The 16,155-nt window shown below is 40.7% G+C and overlaps 1 protein-coding gene across 1 annotated transcript; it reads left to right on the forward strand.

Moving 5' to 3' along the window:
- The first annotated feature begins 112 nt into the window (after positions 1 to 112).
- LOC120040040 (uncharacterized protein CG5098-like) lies at positions 113 to 7,107 on the forward strand. The gene is made up of 6 exons (XM_038985343.1): positions 113 to 212; positions 1,094 to 3,145; positions 3,489 to 3,582; positions 3,675 to 3,724; positions 4,004 to 4,075; positions 5,801 to 7,107. The coding sequence occupies exons 2-5, from the start codon at positions 1,097 to 1,099 to the stop codon at positions 4,043 to 4,045; spliced, it is 2,235 nt and encodes a 744-aa protein (XP_038841271.1). The 5' UTR covers positions 113 to 212; positions 1,094 to 1,096; the 3' UTR covers positions 4,046 to 4,075; positions 5,801 to 7,107.
- The last annotated feature ends 9,048 nt before the right edge of the window (positions 7,108 to 16,155 follow it).

Consider the following 16,155-nt stretch of genomic DNA (forward strand, 5'->3'; position numbering starts at 1 on the left):
TATCATGAATAGAAATTCATACATTTATCATTATTAATAAAATATTTGTTTATGTCCACATCAAATGAAACTGACAAAACTCTCATCTCCCATAATGCATTGCCCGTTTACCACCAGCTGCCAGCTGAATTCTTTACCAATGCAAGTAAACTACGAGATGCTCTTTTTGGAAAGGTAGCACCCCTTCAGCTTACTTTATTAATTTCAAAAAGGTAGGTAAAATAGTTAGTTTATTTACAACTATTTTCCAATATAATGGGTCCTCGGCAACATGTTTGTTATAACGCATGTTATTATGGATGAATAGCGAGCTAACTCCAGCTAGCTAGCTAAAGTCGGGTTGTCAACACAGTCGCTGGCTAACGTTAGCTGTGGTTATATTGCGGCTTTGTTTACACACTGTTTACAAAGGCCTGGATGCAAGTAGCTAGCTAGCCACTAGCCAGCTACCGTCAGCAGTGCACTCACCTGCAGCAAGGAACGACGAAGGGTAGGTAACCGGTACTACGTTGAACGGGCAGCTCCCATTTTTCTCTAGTAACGACGTTAGAAAGAGATAATATTTCTGAAATTGATTCTATCTCGAAATTGTATCACGCAATGCGACCTTACATTTTGTAGACTGAATTTGCTGTCACGAGTTGCAAATTAATAATCATCAATAATAATATTAATGCTTGGTTTAACGATAAATTGCTGTTATAGTGATGCATTAATAGTACAGATGTAGGATCTTAACTTGATCACTCTTTTGTTGCTGAGAATTTTCCTGCACGGCAGGAAATACAAACTTAATATTGTATTCAAGGTTTTAAAAGGCTTCTAAAGTTTGTAATTTAGCCCTAATCAAAAATGTATCAATCCCTACAAAACATGTTCATTAATTATAATCCATATAGCTAATAATTCACATTTCCTGTTGCTTCATGATTATGTTCCTGCTGTAGCAAACTGCCTCAAATTAAAATCCTACATCTGTAGCTATTATGTAGAAAAGCTGCTTTTGAAATTCTGCCTATATAGGCTAGGTTTGAAGTTTGCCTACTGAATAACCTATGGGCTTAACCGTCTTTGTGACTGTATTTGTCTTAAGGTTATGGAGCTGTCGTCTCAAGACCCTCATCCTATGGCTTTGGATCTCTCAAAGAGATGTGGGAAGAGTCATCTGAATCCCAGGACCACAGAGGTTCTGGACCTGATGAAGAAGCCCAGCTGGCACAGCATCACTGACGACCATGTGTCCATGCCCTGCATGCAGCTCCTCTCTGAGAAAACACTAACAGACACAGGTGTCAGACTTTCCTACGGGACTAGGACTTGTGTTCGCTCCCCCCTTTTACATAATGGTATGGACAGAAGCTTACGGGACTCAGGGTTGTACGAGCAACACCCTATAGAGAGCCTAAATGCAGAGAGCCCCATTTCTGAAAGTATTGAGGGAGACGAGAGTCAGAGTGACTCTGATGTCATTTTGCTTGTTTCCAGTTCTAAGGAAGCACCCTCACCTCAGGACTATTTAGACAGGGGATCTGTTAGTCCCTTAGTGGATTCTCCGTCCCCTGGCGCTGTCTCTTTGGGTGAAGCTAAAGGTTGTTTTCTACTGCCCCAGACACGGAGTTCCCCCAGTCCTGACAATACATATTCAGAGGATTCATCTGAAAGCACAGAGGAGATGTCGGTGAATGCAAAACCTGTTCTTAACCTGTCGGAATTAGCTGCTGTGTATGGGAAATATGTCAGGTCTCCTGTGGATATCTCAAGTGATGATAGTGATGTCATTGAAGTTCCCATCACCAATGAAAAGAAAAAGATTCACAGTTTACCTGTTGATGTTCAAAATGAGAAAAGGCTGACAGGTGAAGCTAGTAATTTTGTAAAAAAAAGCCTTTCTCCACATCCTAGAACAATACAGCCTGGGGTCAGCGCTCAGAAACTCACCAACAATGTCACTCGCCATCATTCAAAAATACATACCAAAAACTCAAGTAGAATATTACCCAAGGAACATTCTGGCGACACAATGGACTCAAAAGAGAAGTCATCTAGTTCAGAGGATGAGTCTTGGTTACAGCCAACTGTCTACCTGTACAGGTGTGTAGTAGAATCTGATGACTCTGATGTGGACCGTCGGACAGTTCGACAGGACCCCTCTGAGAGCCTACGTTCCTCTAGAAGGCCACAGAGAGGATCATCACCTGCTACAGAGTCAAGGACCAAGGCCACACATGTGGAAGACATCCAACAGGAGTGGACAAAGCCCTCTTCACCCAGGAGCAAAAGGTCAGGAACCAAGCAGAAAACCCACCAGAGAAGCCCAGCCAATCAGGCCTCAAGTAGTAGAAAAGCAGCAGCAAGTAAAACAAAACGGAGGAGGGAGAAACACAAACAAGCCGGCTCATCCTCCATGTTTTCCCATGAAGAGGCAGAAATCAAGCTGAAATATGCAAACTACAAACAGGACAAAAGGGCCAGTAAATCAGAGGACTTTTGCCCTTTTGTGCACATGGAGCAGAGGGAGTACTCTGCTTGTACAGTGATCAACGATCAGCAGGAGGAGAAGGATGTGAGGCGGAACAAAGGACAGCAACAACAACCAACTGGGTCTGTGTCTTTATCTGGTGTCGTTCCTAAGACGTCTTGTTATCGTCTGGGTCGCCTCAGCTCAAAGAGTAAGTGTCAGCCCCTAATGGTGTGCTGCCTGTGTGGTGGGTCTGCTAATGCTGTGGGCCTAGGGGACCTACACGGACCTTACTATCCAACTGGACCTGCTTTGGAGGAACAAGGCAAACAGCAGGCACAGAGGGAAGAATACAAGTACAGTGAACTGTCTGTAGATTGTAAGATAGGCCTATGTGGTCAGGTAGGGGAGAATGGGTTACATGAACTGAGCAATGTGCCTAGAGTAGAGGCTGTAGTTGATGACTGCTGCATCACAGTCAGTGATAGTGAAAGCTCCACATTGCCTTCAGCCAAAAAGCTCCGAACAAATGGCTCCGTGATGGACGGCCAGAGTCTGCCTGTGGTGCCCCACAACACCAATGAATGCTGGATCCACGAGGACTGTGGCATATGGTCCACAGGTGTTTTCTTGGTTAAAGGAAAGCTCTACGGCTTGGAGGAGGCTGTTAGGTTCGCCCAAGAAACAGTGAGTCAAATTCAACGATACCTCTTTGTTTGAGATAATGTGCATTTGTGCTTGCGTATCTCGAGTGCGACATAGATGAGAACATAACGGAAAATAGGATCATATTGCTGTGTATGCTAAATCAAATTGCATTGGTGTCTTCCTAACATTCCTGAAATGTAGGTTCGGTCTGCCTCACTGTATCAAAATATGTAAACAAGGTCAAACTGAAGCAGCTCAGATAGACAGAGGACCATTATGCTTGTGACTAGGTAACACAATGCCTTACTCCTTCACTGTGTCCTTGGCCTCTCAAATACAGCTTTATGCAAACATGCTTTTTTACATTTCCTTTCTTTTCCAGGTGTGTTCAACATGCCACACAGCAGGTGCAACCATGGGCTGCTTCCAGAAAGGGTGCCCCAATAAGTACCACTACAGCTGTGCAGCTCAGTCAGGTGGGAAGCTGTCCTGCTCTGCCTATGTACAATTATGTCAATGAAGAAACATTGTGTTGACTAAATGTTTTATTTTCTATCTATCTTTGCAGGCTGTGTGCTTAACGAGGAAAACTTCTCCATGAGATGTCCAAAGCACAAGGTAGATGTAACAATTGTCATTCCAGCAGTACCTGGTAAAATAACAAAACACAGGATGTTTAAGGAAATATATGTACATTTGTGAATAGCTATCTTACTAACATTTACAAATGTAGGTGTAATGATTAATAAATGGTGAGCAAACAGTTTGTAAATGCCTTATAAATGGTTTATTATGGACCCTTAAAATATAGGGTTGCCTAAAGATCATTACTTTTTGATCTGAGATCTAGGCTATTAGCGCAGTGTTTCTGAAATATTTCACTTTTGTCCTTTCCAGAATAAATCATTCAGAGGTGTGAACATGCCAGACAACAGATGACAGGAGAGAAGGAATTGGACACCATGGAAGGTATGTGATTTTCTATGCCCTTTTCTATGCCCTATGTTACATTCATCATGTGAGACCAGACGGTTTAAAATGTACTAACTATAGATGTGTGTCCTTTGGAAGGGCTCCGGGTTTATTTGTAAATAGGACGGTATTTAGTCATTGATGCTCATCAGTCAGACTGTGAGAGATCTGTGATTGTGCATGGTGTTAGAGCTTGTTTTAGTGTTTGGAACAGCTAGGCTTCCCTAAGACTGCTGATTTGATTGTTTTCTCCACAAATAAGTTGAGCATCTTTACCCACAGTATGTTTAAAACAGGACTTAGGGTAAGATTTCACTATTGTTCAAAGTGACATCAAACTCAAACAAGTTCGTGCTAATGATCCTCTGGAGCACGTTGTTCCCAAACTGGGTCGGGACCCACTTGTGGGTTGTGGCAGGGGTCCAGGTGGGTCGTGGGATTACATTTTTTGTCCATTGCATTTTTACCAAAAAACATACTTTTTTTGATGATACATTTTTGGGATAGAAAAATGCTTCGTGTGAATTTAAATTATTAAAACCAAATAGAAAATATGTAGAAAATATAATGGACCTATATATTTGTAAATAATAGCAAATAATCTTTGAGCTAGACAACCAGGCCCCATTGATTTTGTTATAATGTTTGAGCATAGGAATACAGCACTAATCTGTCAAAATGTGTAGAATTGCAGGAAATGTGCTTAAGATCTGCCACATTTTCTCCCAGCTCCATTGCAACATGTATACAATTGCAGAAGAAAATTTGCTTTGAAAAGCAACATTTTATTTCAACTTCACGGCAAAATATGTAGAATTGCTGGAAATTAGCTTCAAAGCATAAAATGTTTCTCTCCACTGCCAAGATTGTATTTTTTACTTATTTTTATACTGTATTTTTTACTTGTTCTGTCTGTGTATGTTTTTTCACAGCTCAAACACTTAAGGTGGATCGCAAAGCTAAAAAGTTTGGAAACATTTACATTTTAGTCATTTAGCAGACGTTCTTATCCATAGCGATTTACAGGAGCAATTAAGGTTAAGTGCCTTGCTCAAGGGGAAAACATCGAAAGATTTTTCACCTAGTTGGCTCGGGGATTCAAACCTGCCACCCCTGCTCTAGAGGATTCCAAATTCAAGTTGGATTATTAGTTGATTAAGGAACACACACACAATCTACAGTGTCAGTTTGACAGGGAATGTGCACAGAAATGGCAGAAACGCCATGATAATTACTTTGAAGTTTAAAGAGGTTTGAATTCCATTTAAGAATCCTAACAGGAAGGTTTAGAGGTACAGCCAGTCACTCTGCTGTTGATGAGTGTAGGTAGACCTTCCCTCAGTGAGATGAGCTGTGTGGAACATGAGAACCTACCTAGTGATTGGGACCCTGGCAGAACAAGGTGTGAAAAAGCAATGACACTGATTTGCCAACTGTGCTAAAAGAATATCCTCAATCTGCTGCAAGGGCTTCTGGGTTAACATGCATAGCCTACCATGTTAAAACTGATTTGATTTGCTCTGCAGTTGTAAAAAAAAAAAAATCTCGGGCTTCGCAAGAGATAAATGAGTGAATGTGGTGCAGAAAATATGTACTTTCACACCCATGTCTATTTCAGTGTGTGACCCTAGCTACTCTATAGCTGTACTGTACACTTGAGTAACTGATTATTTTTGTCCAATTCTATAACAGTGTCACTGTTCCCTTGTGTTTCCCTGACAGCTAAACCTCATTGGCAGCAGCCACCAGATAGATACTCTCCTTCACCCCAGAGAAGAGGCTGTGGAAGAACTGCAACATTCTATTCATGTTTTCTTTTATCTCTTGAATGTTTACATTGAGTCCATGTTACTTTAGTATTATTAATGATTCTGAATTGATTGTACCAATGAAGCCAAATGCTCTTATTGTGTGTCTGCCTGCAGATGGCCGTAGTCTTTTTGGCCCGTCTCCACTGTGGAAGCTTGAGAGTTATGTTGCCAGGTTTGTTGTGCTGTTTGCTTTGTTGAAAGACCAAAATATCACTGTTTGGTCCTCTGTTTTATTTTGTTGAAGTTTTATATCTATGTTTGGTCTTTTTACCTTTTAATACTGAAATGACGATTGACATGTTTTTGTGTTCACAATGTGTGACAGACTTGCTATTGTTTCCTTATTTGATAGGAACCTTTATTTAATAGGAACCTTGAGAAGACAATAGTTGAGTTCAGTATTCATCCTAATTAACAGTGATTGAATGGCCAACCAGTCACTCCCCTGATAATATGACTTGTTTTGCAAGGTTGCTACTTTGAAATTCAGATTTCTGTATGTTACTATAAGGATTTTTGCATCTCAGATTATCCTGGTGGAATGCTTTGGTAATCATTCGGAACTAAATGGCAACAGAGGAAGTGATGGATCTCCAGAAAGGCTTCTATGGCTGCGCTTACACAGGCAGCCCAATTCGGATATTTTTTCCACTAATTGGTCTTTTGACCAATCACTTCAGATCTTTTCGCTTCAGATCTGATTGGTCAAAAGACCATTTTAGTAAATAAAAATATCAGAATTGGGCTGCCTATCTAAATTCAGTCATAAAGACATATTTATTTTCTATTTATGATTTAATCATGTTGTGCATATTTATTTATGTAATGTTCAGCTGACATGGTGGTAGTGCTGCTCAATGAGGAAAAGGTACAATGTCTGTTTTGCACAAAGTTTGCAAAGGTTGGTACATTCAACCCACTGGGCACACACTGGTTGAATCAACGTTGTTTCCACGTCATTTCAATAAAATTACGTTGAACCACTGTGGAATAGACGTTGCATTGACGTCTGTGCCCAGTGTGAAATGATTTTGAATTTGACCTGATATCATTGGCTCCAGAGATTATGATTTTATACTGGGTTCTGTTAATGCAGTCATTAAGGAAATGTATGGGTGTTCCAGTCTTACATATGTGTGAGGAAGAGATGGCTAACACATGGAATTAATTGTCTAACAGCTTGCAACTGTTGCCTTTTTGTCACCTGTTTGAATAAAAGCTGACATTCCTGTGTACATCACTTGTTTTAAGATGTGATCATTTTTATCATAATTCATCTCTTTTATTAGATGTATCCATGATTTAGTAGCCGTGATTCAGTGGGACAGGTTAGGTTAAGATATTCTGTATAAAAATGCTCGAACATATGTTGAACTTGTGTTGCATACAACAAAGGGAAGTCTGGATGTATCCGTGCTGTTTATGTTCTCTTTATGTAAGTACAGTAATTGTAGATAACTGCCCTATTCTAGACTGCTACGGTCATGTTGAACCATTCACCCTCTCCTTGTATGAATAATTATTCTGCAAACTTCAGACGCCTTCTGTGACCTATTCTTCTATTCCTCTACCTCTGTTATCAGGAATAATCTGCTCTCAATGTTTTACTGCACGTGTCTGCCTCACTTTTAACTGGGTGTCATCCTGACCTGGTGGGTGGTGCTCACGGAGCACATCTCACCTTGTTGAACTCACAATGTAACCGTGTTCCCACCTGCTAAAATAGACTGGCATCCCATTCCTATGTGAGAGAGCTGTGGCTTTGTCTCCAGGAAGAGGGTTTAACTGAGCAAATCTCTGCATTTTAAGCAGCCAATTTCACAGAGAATATTCAAACAGCTGTTGTGTTTCCTCCCCATGGAAGATGAGACTATATTTAGCTGCCTTTCATTACAAGGGTTTACACATGGACAGCCATTTGGAATGGCAGCTCCATATCAATCAATCAATCAAGTTTATTTTATATAGCCCTTCGTACATCAGCTAATATCTCGAAGTGCTGTACAGAAACCCAGCCTAAAACCCCAAACAGCTAGTAATGCAGGTGTAGAAGCTAACAGTTTGATCTTTTATATGCTATATGCTAACAGTTTGATCTTTTAGCATACAGATGTAGGATCTTAATTTTAGCACTTTTGTTGCTGAGAATGCTCCTGCACTGCAGGAAGTACCGATGAACTTTGTGATTGACATAAATTCACTGAAAACCCACAGTGCCTTCAGAAAGTATTCAGACCTCTTGACTTTTTACACATTTTGTTACAGCCTTATTCTAAATGGATTTGGAAAAAATCCTCAGCAATCTACACACAATACCACATAGTGACAAAGCAAAAACTGTTATTTAGAAATGTTTGCAAATGTATTTAAAAAAAATTAAAACAGAAATACCTTATTTACATAAGTAGTCAGACCCTTTGCTATAAGACTCAAAATGTGGCTCAGGTGCATCCTGTTTCCATTGATCATCATTGAGATGTTGCTACAACTTGATTGGAGTCCACCTGTGGTAAATTCAATTGATTGGACATGATTTGGAAAGGTACACACCTGTCTATATAAGGTCCCACAGTTGACAGTGCATGTCAGCAAAAACCAAGCCATGAGGTCGAAGGAATTGTCCATAGAGGTCCTAGACAGGATTCTGTCGAGGCACAGATCTGGGGAAGGGTACCAAAACATTTCTGCAGCATTGATGTTCCCCAAGAACACAGTGGCCTCCATCATTCTTAAATGGAAGAAGTTTGGAACCACCAAGACTCGTCCTAGAGCTGCCGCCCGGCCAAACTGAGCAATCGGGGGAGAAGGGCCTTGGTCAGCTCCAGAGTTCCTCTGTGGAGATGGGAGAACCTTCCAGAAGGACAACCATTTCTGTAGCACTCCACCAATGGAAGCCACCAGATGGAAGCCACTCCTCAGTAAAAGGCACATGACAGCCTGGAGCTTTTGGATTTTGCCAAAAGTCACCTAAAGTCTCTCAGACCATGAGAAACAAGATTCTCTGGTCTGATGAAACCAAGATTGAACTCTTTGGCCTGAATGCCAAGTGTCACGTCTGGAGGAAACCTGGCACCATCCCTACAGTGAAGCATGGTGGTGGCAGCATAACGGTGTGGGGATGTTTTTCAGCGGCAGGGACTGGGAGACTAGTCAGGATTGAGGGAAAGATGAACGGAGCAAAGTATAGAAAGATCCTTGATGAAAACCTGCTCCAGAGCACTCAGGACCTCAGACTGGGGCGAAGGTTCACCTTCCAACAGGACAATGACCCTAAGTACACAGCCAAGACAATGCAGGGGTGGCTTCGGGGACAATTCTCTGAATGTCCTTGAGTGGCCAAGCCAGAGCCCGGACTTGAACCCAATCGAACATCTCTGGGGAGACCTGAAAATAGCTGTGCAGTAAAGCTCCCCATCCAACCTGACAGAGCTTGAGATGATCTGCAGAGAAAAAAGGGAGAAACTCCCCAAATATGGGTGTGCCAAGCTTGTAGCATCATACCCAAAAAGACTCAATGCTGTAATCGCTGGCAAAGGTTCTTCAACAAAGTACTGAGTAAAGGGTCTGAATACTTATGTCAATTTGATATTTCAGTATTTTCACTTTTAATACGTTTGCAAAAATGTCAATACAATTTTTTTGCTTCGTCATTATGGGCTATTGTGTGTAGATTTTGAGGGGAAAAAACAATTTTATACATTTTAGAATAAAGCTGTAACGCAACAAAATGTGAAAAAAGTCAAGAGGTTTGAATACTTTTCCGAAGGTATTAACGTATATTAACAGCAGCACTTTTCATGTAGCATACTTTTGGCAAGATTATTTTCCTGTGACAATATAGATCAAATTAAGATCCTACACCTGTAGGCGACTGATGATGCTGGATGCCTGTCTGAAGATGACAGATGCTGAAGAGTTTGGTGGAAAATACCAACATGTATTATGCCTCATTGGACAATTATGAAACACTTGCATCATCCAACATAATGTGGGTTGTATTTCAGCCATTATGACAGTGGAAATATTGCTTCTTGCATAAATACCATGACATTTCACATTTTTCCTACAGTACCTCACTATAAAAGCCTTTTCAAATGTTAACTGGGTATAAGAAAAATGTATTTAACGTAGGTGTAAATTGTAAACACAGCAAAATGCCAGCCTCATAATTGCTAACCTTGTTTGACTTTGGGCCATTTCAGTGAACGGAGTGACCTATGAGAGCTATCATTTAACTCTGTAGCAAGTGTTTTGTTAGGACGAGCGTTTTAGCTGTATCTAAGATAAATAATCGCTTGTTTATCTTAGAGATTAAGTTAAGAGAGACAGGGAGAGCTCTGTCACGCTAAATTGTCTCATTATAATGTTTATGCCTAAGGCCCACACTTCTCTCACTCTTTCACTCTCTTTCTCCATCTCTCTCCCTCTCTTTCTCTCTCCTCTCTCTCCCGCTCTCTCCGTCTCGTTCTCACTCACTCTTTCTCTCTCTCGCCGTGCATGCAGCAGCCTTAGCTCTGGGCGCAGTGTTATCTCAGCTCCCAGGACTCTGACAGGCTCATTCGATCAATCCCTCCCACTATCTCAGCAGCTCAGCACAGCAGCACAGCAGCACAATGCCATTGCAGGTCACTCAGAATCTCATCATCCAGGGTCACAAAATAACGGATGCACAACAGGGCCATGCACAGACCATTTGGGGTCAGTGAAAAAAAGGGGCTCTCCCCCCAAAAATGTCCCGCATCAATTATTACAAGAACAGAGGAAAGCAGCACAATCTGATGAGTAAAGTATTTTGCTAAACTATTTTGAACTGGAATAAATGCTGCACTTATTAACAATGACCAACACAATTCCAGTCATCATAGAAGATAGGAAATACTGTAGCCTACCATCACTAGGCTATATCCAACCCAACTCCATTTGAAATACTGTAGCCTGCCATTACTAGGCTATATCCAACCCAACTCCATTTGTTGTCACTATCATGTATCCCAGTGGTTTTCAAACTTTTTGACCCATGACCCCGATTAAGGACTGGTACAAAACCTGCGACCCCAATGCAAGCACATGCACGTGTGTACACACGAACATGTGCGCACAGTCGCTGTACAAATGTAGCCTGTCATTACAGCCATAAACAGTGAAGCATTTTCAAAACGCAATATAGACTACAGAACTGCGTTTTATACCTGCATTTATAGCTGAAATGCATTCATGTTAGCAGCCAATATCAACTTGGGGTATATCATGTCACTTCTCTGGAGTCCAGAGCAATCATACGGCCTGCTTGTAGCATACTATAAGTGAAGGTTGCAGGATCTGATGGAAAGCATGCTGTGTCTGCACCGCGCCATCATTTTGGAGTGCATCCTGCCTGCAGAGTGCTCGTTAGCAGCAGGGTACCCCTGTTCTTCCTCACAGATATCGTAATAAATTCGCACAGCGCCATCATTTTTGAGTACATCCTGCCTGCGGAGTGCTCATTGGCAGCAGGGTTGCCCTGTTCTTCCTCACAAATATTGTATAACGTTTTCCAAAATATGTTACATCTTCATCCCATAATATTGAAGGCATGTTGAGCTGCTTATCTTTAGACAGTAGCCACCCAAACTTGGGTCAGAAATTGAAAATGATAAATCAAATCGTCAGGTAGCCTATTGTTCTGGCAAACTGTATTTTATATGGATGATATACGTAGGCCTACTATGTTTGCCTGGCAAAATGAGAAAAAAAAATTCTGGTCACTTACCTGGATATGCGCTACCCGATACCGTTGATTGGTCATTGGTCAACAATCAAGACGAGCAACTATTTGATTCTGAAGCATAGATGAGAATTTAAAGATGGGCAGTGGATTCATAACGACAAAGACAACGAAAATGATTTTTTCCAGGGAGGGGGGGGGGGGGGTTGTGTCCACCCATGCCTATGCCCTATGCCTAATGCACAAAACGTGAAAGCACAAAATTACATCATTATAACTCTAATCTCTGCCAAAATATCTGCCCTCACAAATGCTCTGTTACATAATCAGATGTCACACATTTGAGGCACACATGCACCACCAACCAGACAGGCAGTATAGATCAAACACCATTTTTGCAAATCATGTAAGTGCCCCCACAGTATATCACCGTGACATAGGTTACAGCTCTGTACTTTGTCAAGTCATTTTGGCAGCACGCAATAGAGAATCAATATTTCACCACACTATTACAGATTGGCTTGTGTTGTTGAAGCCCAAAAATAACCTGGATAATTACGGAGTGCATCAGGTTGACGGTGTTGGACACAGAGTGATACATGTTGGACCATGAGGGATGGCTTCTTCTCTCCCCTGGGTTCAATGACCTAGTATCCTCAGTGAAAGAAGTCGTGACATTCATATGTTATTGTCGTGTAACCATGACTCAATCTACTATTTGAAAAATAGTTATTCATGTTGTCATGGAGCATTTCCTAATAGAGATTATTTTTTATAGTTTGAGCGAGATTATATTTTATTGCTTGAGTCTGATAATTTTTTATAATATGAGTCCATTTCACACCAGTTATCTATTTTTTGCCAAACATATTTTTCTGTGTGATATGTCTTAATTTCTTGTTCTCTTGTTCTCTTTTTTCTTTTTGTTAATTTTTGGATTATGTGTCTATTGGTATTGGCAGATATTGCTGCACTGTTGGAGCTAGAATCATAAGTATTTTGCTGCATCTGCAATAACATCTGCAAAACTGTGATTTGATTTTAGATTTGATTTGATTTGAGATGTCTATATGTAGAGGACTTGCTCCCAACAATATACTCTTGTGGATGTGAAAAGCCTCCTGCATGTTTACCTCTCAAGGTTTTCCAACCTCCAGGACTTGGAGATGAAATGTACAGTTCCACTAGACCTGTAAGCCATTCCTCTCTCTACTTGGCAATGAGTTCACACGCTCAAATCTTCATTTGAGCCAGTTTGCTACAGCAGGAAAACAATCCTGCAGCAACAGGAAATGGGAATTATTATGTGGATTATAACTAATGGACATTTTTGTCAGTGTTGATACACAAAATCAAGTCTGAAATTTCAAAATGGAAATTACAAACTTCAGAAGCCTTTTTAAACCTTGAATACACTACAAGTTTTCCTGCAACAGGGTGATTGAATTAAGATCCTACATCTGTACAGGTCATCTCTGTGGTCTTACACTCTGTGTGCATGATTAGCTAAGGAGACTGAACATCATTGTATTCTTTTCATTAGAAGTAACATTCAGATAGTATTTAAGGATGTATCAAACCGTTATCCTCCCAGCCGCTCTCCCCCTGCTAGCCACAGCTACAGTAGAGACAGTAAACATGACAGTGGAGTGGAGAGGCAGTGAGGTGTGCAGTGCAGTGCTCTATGGTAATTGCTATGCTGAACATGCAGTCCTGATGATTTCCACTCCAGCAGCAGCAGCAGCACTGCCTTGGCCAGGGTGAGCTGTTGGTTCCCCTGCTGTGCTGCATCCAAGCAGATCCACAGGCCTGCCCTGGTACTGGTTGTCTCAAGCACTGATGCTCACCCTATTCACTCACCCCTTTTCATTATCTCCACACGCTTCATCATTGTGATACATAGTGTAGGCCCCAGAAAGAATATAAAATATTTTTCAGACCTCCCGAGTGCCGCAGCGGTCTAAGGCACTGCATCACAGTGCTAGAGGCGTCACTACAGACCCAGGTTTGATCCCGGGCTGTATCACAACCGGCCGTGATCGGGAGTCCCATAGGGTGGTGCACAAGTGGGTTAGGGGAGGGTTTGGCTGGGGGGGCTTTACTTGGCTCATCAACATTTTGTGGCCAGTAGTCTCCGAACTACACTCTACATTATTAGACTACATAAGCCTTTGGCAAGTAGTTATTGGTTAGTAGTGAGGGTTTAACGTGGTTTAACTAGAAATCCTGGGTCACATTTGCCAAAAACCCATCTGGGATTGTATAATACAGACCAGCCCTGTTTTGGATAGAATCACTTTACTGTACATCACAACTGAGCAGAAACAATGCATCAGTGGTTTCAGAATTGAGTGGGGCGTCATTGAGTGGGCTCTCTAAAATACCTTTTAAATAAACACCAGAACCATGATTCATCCAGATTAATTATACTTTCAACAAAATGCAGAGTGGTCATTTCCACCGTGATCTAGTCTAGTAGCACATCTCCTTTCTGTTGCCACAAGCCAGCCATGCTGCAGCCTCACAGGCACCACACACTTCAAAGCCACACAACAGATTCAAGCTTAATTTCAGATTGCTTTATTTCATTTTGAATGAAAGGAGAGGAAAGTTTAGGGAAGACAGCGTTCTATTGGATGGACAGAATAAGAGACGAGTTCTAGCAGCGCATGTTCTACAGACAAACTCCACAACACGGCAGCGTGATAAAATTACACGGCACAGAAAGACAAGGAAATCCCATAACATTACTAATAACAAAACACATAAATAACAGATTTATGAAATATCTACTCAAGAGAATATATCAGCAGCTGAGAGGCAACAGAACTGGACTGCTGCTTTCAAAATGCATTGATGTTTATTTAAAGACAAAAAGTGCTGAATTTATTTTTCTCCTGATCAGTCTGGTGTGTTTCTGAGGGGGTGGTGGGTGCGGCAGAGGGGGAAATAGGGCCCAGTGTGTTTGCCTCTGTTTACATACAATAAGTATTTTCTCCAGTGGCAGAAAAATAAATACTGCAACTTTTCACTCTAGAGATTTATTTCAACAGCGTTCCTCCAGAGCAATATTGATTCATGCAAACATTTCTGAAAAACACAACACACAGAGAGAGTAGAGTCTATTCTAAAATGAACCATTGTGCATTTCTCCCAAATGCCTCATGTATTTCAGATGTTCCATGGCGGACATTATATCCAGTATCCCATCCTGTTTTCCAGCTTTTGAAATGTTTCCCTTTTAAAGGTAAGTCACATAAAATAAAACAAATAATTCAAGTCACATCCCAAACGTACTTGAGGACATGTAGGTAGTATCCCCATAGTCCCACTACATCGTCTGTGATCTTGTGACGGAAGCCTATACAAATATAGCACGTCAAATACAATGGAACAATTCTTTTTTGCTGTTTCAGCCCTAGATTTTGTTTTGAGAACAATATCAAATTATGCAAATTTGTGCCACAGCAAAATTTCACTATACAACAAGGTTTTTGCACATATTTTTCACTTGCACAATTACTGTACGATCTGATTTCCCAAATGTTTTCTTTATTAACCATGCAATTTTTTAAAAATTCATCCATTCATCCTTTGATGCTTTCATCTGACATCTGCATGTACAAATTTGCCAAACTAATGTATATAAATAAAAGACCAGTCAAGGAAATTCATTTTTAGGATTCTGCACTTTCACCTACAGTTAAAAGCTAAAAGATAACAAATGAGTTATGGTACGACATGCCCACAGAACATTTAGGTTCAGCTGGAGCTTTTACATGAATCCCAAAAGAGGATGTATATGGTGTGTATTGGCCATATACTATCATAGTCTTATAACAGTTTTTTTTTACCCATATGGTATAATACATTATAAAGAGTATACCTGAGAAAACAAAATGAAACCACTTTATGCTTTACATAAAACATGGACATTTCGTCCTCATGTCACCATGACACAACAGTCAATAAACTAAAGTAAAACCATAGTAGCGTTAAGCTTCTAATGGTTATGTATACTGCAGGCTATCACGTAAAGTCAGCATCGGTGTTCTTATCCATTACTGCATTACTGTCATGGTGTACCAGGCCTAGCAGGCAGACAAGAGGAGGTGAACTAAACACTCTGACTGACATAATAATGCACTATAGCTACTGCTAAAGAAGTAATGGCCAACATCAACATAATCCATTCACAGGAGATGAAAAGCAGTTCCATGGGATTATATGACATTGCTATGGGGGAAGGTCAAATGCAGTTTCCCTTTTCAAAATGGCTGCTTTTAAATTGCACTAGCAGTAAAACATTGGCAAACGTAAATTATCAAAAAAGTCAAATCTCTAATGCTACTTCATAAAATAAATAGCAAAAATATATGTTCAGAAATCAAGGACTCAAATAAATAATATTAACAAAAACTACATTACATAAAGTTCTTATACCCACAGAACATAAGGGTATACAATACAAACACACCATAGTACCATTGGTTCACATTGCACTATGGTAAAAGTCACAATGACAGCCAACCTTTACAGTCTCCAATTATCTTTTACTGATG

This window comes from Salvelinus namaycush, chromosome 3 (genome assembly GCF_016432855.1).
Source record: "Salvelinus namaycush isolate Seneca chromosome 3, SaNama_1.0, whole genome shotgun sequence".
Classification (NCBI taxonomy): domain Eukaryota; kingdom Metazoa; phylum Chordata; class Actinopteri; order Salmoniformes; family Salmonidae; genus Salvelinus; species Salvelinus namaycush.

What these genes read in the sequence shown, in the direction of transcription:
- LOC120040040 (XM_038985343.1), top strand. Translation starts at nt 1,097, where the DNA reads ATGGAGCTGTCGTCTCAAGACCCTCATCCTATGGCTTTGGATCTCTCA. An exon ending in TTAGGTTCGCCCAAGAAACA is followed by an intron (nt 3,146 to 3,488) that starts GTGAGTCAAATT and finishes TTTCTTTTCCAG; the next exon opens with GTGTGTTCAACATGCCACAC. An exon ending in CAGCTGTGCAGCTCAGTCAG is followed by an intron (nt 3,583 to 3,674) that starts GTGGGAAGCTGT and finishes CTATCTTTGCAG; the next exon opens with GCTGTGTGCTTAACGAGGAA.